General features: G+C 61.9%; 1 protein-coding gene across 1 annotated transcript in view; it reads left to right on the forward strand.

Moving 5' to 3' along the window:
• Positions 1–3,667: 3,667 nt before the first annotated feature.
• The window catches only part of EMIHUDRAFT_97981 (hypothetical protein), a gene marked incomplete at both ends in the record, with an annotated part of 1,750 nt that continues 1,613 nt past the window's right edge, over positions 3,668–3,804 (forward strand). The window contains one exon of the mRNA XM_005790464.1: positions 3,668–3,733. Within this exon, the coding sequence (XP_005790521.1) occupies positions 3,668–3,733 (66 nt within the window). The remainder of the gene's footprint in view (positions 3,734–3,804) is intronic.

A 3,804-nucleotide genomic window follows, 5' to 3' on the forward strand; every position in this document is an offset into this window, starting at 1 on the left:
GGGGGGGGGGGCTAGCACCACGGCCAGTGAGCCGCAAACCTCCTCCTCGCTCTCCCCGACCCGCGCCGCGCCACCGGCCTCGATGCGAGTCCACCACCGCGCCTCGCAGGCGGCGGCGGCGTGATGCTCCTCGTGCTGCTTTGCTCGGTGGGAGGCTGCTGCTGGGCGGCGCAACGGTTCGGCGTCAAGGAACGCGGCGCCGGCCTCCTCGCCAGCATAGAGGGAGGCTCCAGCTATGAGGCGGCTGGCTCCGGCGCGCTCGGCTTCTAGTTTGTTTGTCCCTCGCGCCCCGCACTCGGGCCAGGAGTGGCTGTTCCCGGGCATTCACACTATGTTCCTGAGATAATTTGGCGATTATATCCATAATCCCTGGTCTGGCCGGTTCTTTTCGCGGTATCCGCGGCGGGATATGGCGGGATATGGCGGGATACCGGGAGATACCGGGAGATACCAGGAGATGCACGTGGATATGGATGAGATACGGAGCCCCCATGATGTGTTCACGACAACGTCCGTCAAGCGTGAAACCCAAAATCGGACGCATTCGCGCTTCGACGGCCCTTGTGGCGATATTGCGCGCGATATTGCGCGATATTGCGCGATATTGCGCGATATTAGGCGATACTCGGCGATCATTCAGGGATCCGTCGCGCTCTGCGGCCGGAGCGCGGAGAGAGGCCGGGCTGCTCGGCGTGAGGCGGGCAGGATACGGAAGGATATGGCGGGATATGGCGGGGTATGGCGGGATATGGCGGGATATGGCGGGATATGGTCAGATATGGAGAGATACATCAAGATACCGCAAAAGAACCGGCCAGACTAGGGCTTCCATAAGGGATTTCATCCCTTTTTGGTTTTTGGAGACTCGTGTTTCGGATGTTTTTACGGTTGTTTTTGGGTAAAACGTATACAGCGAACGCGATGCGGCCTCTGCCTAGCTTCCTGCTTCTATGCGCGAGCTACGGCGTGACCGCTATCGCTAACTTACTTAAAGTACCTTTGCGCAACTGCGGCGCGGCGCACGGTGCCTCCGGGGGCCCCCGCCTCCCCCCAGCTGTGTCCCTAGAGGTGTCTTTGACATTTGACTTCGATGTCTGGTGGGGGACGATTTATGTCTGGTGGGGGACGCAGGTGCTCAAAGGTTGCGGGCGTGTCACCACTCGCGCCTTGGCTCTCGACACTGGGTTCTGGACATGCAACGACATGCCGAAAAGGGAGCGATCCGCGGCGCAGGCACGCGCTGAGGCCGTGTATAGACGCGCCAATCCGGATGATAGGGGCGATCGGGGCCGTGACCGCAGGGCCGAGAAGGTCGAGTACAGACGCAGACTCAAGAACGCGAGAGCGGAGGCTTCTAGCGCGGCCGCCGTCGAAGAGTCGTTACGCTCTCCCCGATCCGTCAACCGTGATTTCTTGCTCTACATGTACACCTCTCGAGTGGCACGAAACCCGACCAACGCGTGGCGTGGAACCATAAAACTTGTGTGTGTGTGTGTGTGTGTGTGTGTGTGTGTGTGTGCGCGTGTGTTGACCCGGGACCCGCGGGCTTACGTCACCCTTACAGAGCTAGACCTAGAGCTACGATGATCGATGTGTACGGCTTTACGAACAGAGACACGAATATCACGATCGTCCAGCATCTTGGTGGGACACGTCATGCGAGAGACACACGTTTTGCGTTCAGTGAGTAGAGAAGTGTCCATGGGACACCATGATCCACCATCGGATCGCACAACAATCAACATGCACATGGACATGGACATGCACCCATGTGCATGCACATGCACACGCACATAAATCATAATATGCCCCGTAACAAATGCACATGCACATGCACATGTGCGTGTGCATGTGCATGTGTATGTTGTGCATGTCGCATGTGCATGTCGCATGTGAGATGTGTGTATGAGAGCACGCTGACTAGGTCCAGCCCTGGGAGTTGGGTGGCACGGGTTGTGACATTTGGCGATGATAGTAAACGGGTCAGAACCGGCCAAACACAGGCTACAGCCCATAGCTCCTGGAGAGCATGCGCGAGTGACGCGCTACAAGAGGCGAGAGTGGCACGATCACGCGAATCAGTACAGTATTGCTGCACCTCGCAGCTGCACCGCGTGTGCTCGCAGTGTATGCCACGGCCGCCGCCTGCGGCATTGCTCTCGTGCAGCTAGGCGACGCAGGTCCATCAGCAGGGCTCATCCAATGCGAGCGCACATTGTGCGTAGCCGCGGGCAGGTGGCAGTGCACAGTCGTACACCGGCTGTGGCGGCTCGAATGCCCCCGGCAGCAATGCTGGTCATTAACTTGCGTATTGGGGCCGCAGCAGACTGCTGCTGTTTCAGCAGCAGCAGCCTGCTGCTGCCTGATTCAGTCAAGCCACAGCGGTGCAGCGAGGCGTGCAGAATTCGCGCGGTTTGGTACCTCCTGAGGCTGAGCGCGTTCAGACCCGGTGACCGGAGTTGGATGGTCCGATGGAGCTCGCCGAGCTCCATCGAACCATCCATGGCCGGACGGCGGAGCGTGAGGTAACTACCGGAGAGATGTACCGCAAGACAAGAAAAACACGGCTCTGACGGATGTCAAACGTCAGATCTGTGCCACCCTGGGCTGGACCTAGTCCGCTGCTGTGTGTATCACTCTTCATTATATCAGCGTGTCTCACACACAGCGTGTCTCTCACCATGTGTCTCACACACTCAACGAGCATTCGGGAGGATCGTCGGCCTCCCCTTTTTGGCAGCATGCCCCCGGTGTGCCCAGCGTGCCGTCGCATTTGGAGCAGAGCCCGGCTGCGTCGCCGCAGGTGTTCCAGCACTCGCCTGGCCCATTGATGTTGTTGCAGCCCTCGCACTTGGTCACCTCGGGCGGCGGGGGCGACGGCGGCGGCGGCGACGGCGGCGGCGGCGACGGCGGGGCGGGCGGCGGCGGCGCTGATGGGCCCTCCTCGGCATCGGGGATGCTGTCGCCGTCCGAGTCGGGGTCGAGGTGGTCCGGGATGCTGTCGCTGTCGCTGTCGCCTGTGCCCTCCTCGGCATCGGGGATGCTGTCGCCGTCCGAGTCGGGGTCGAGGTGGTCCGGGATGCCGTCGCTGTCGCTGTCGAGTGCGAGGCCTGTCTCGGTTGGGACGGCCGCCTCGGAGAGCCTGCGCCCCCCGCCTGTCATTTGGCACGCCGTGCCGATGAAGATTCGGCAGGTGGACCCGAGCACCTGACACATCGGATGCACAAACCTGGTTTAGTGGCGGGCTGCGCACGCGGGGTCTTCTTTTGCACGCACCTCATAGCCGCATGACCCTGACTTCGCCTTCGCTTGGGCGCAGCACCCTTCGGCGCCAAGAGCTACGTCGTCGTGACTATCTTCTCCGGTGATTCTGCTTCCGTCGCAACCCACGGTCATAGACTCGCACCCTGGGCATGGTGTTGCCGGCGATGGCGGAGAGGGCGGCGGGGCGGACGGCGGCGGCAGCGAGGGCGGTCCAGGTGGGAGCAGCACGCACGTATGGTAGCCATCGTACAAAAAGCTGGTGTCGGGCACCCACGAGCATTCGGGAGGATCGTCGGCCTCCCCTTTTTGGCAGCATGCCCCCGCTGTGCCCAGCGTGCCGTCGCATTTGGAGCAGAGCCCGGCTGCGTCGCCGCAGGTGTTCCAGCACTCGTCTGGCCCATTGATGTTGTTGCAGCCCTCGCACTTGGTCACCTCGGGCGGCGGCGACGACGGCAAGGAGGGTGGCGGGGTCAAGGGCGGGGGCATAGAGGGTGAGGGGTTCGAGGGTCGCCGTCGGCGGCGGTCGCCGGCCGCCGACGC

This window comes from Emiliania huxleyi (genome assembly GCF_000372725.1).
Source record: "Emiliania huxleyi CCMP1516 chromosome Unknown EMIHUscaffold_12, whole genome shotgun sequence".
NCBI classification, from domain to species: Eukaryota; Haptophyta; order Isochrysidales; family Noelaerhabdaceae; genus Emiliania; species Emiliania huxleyi.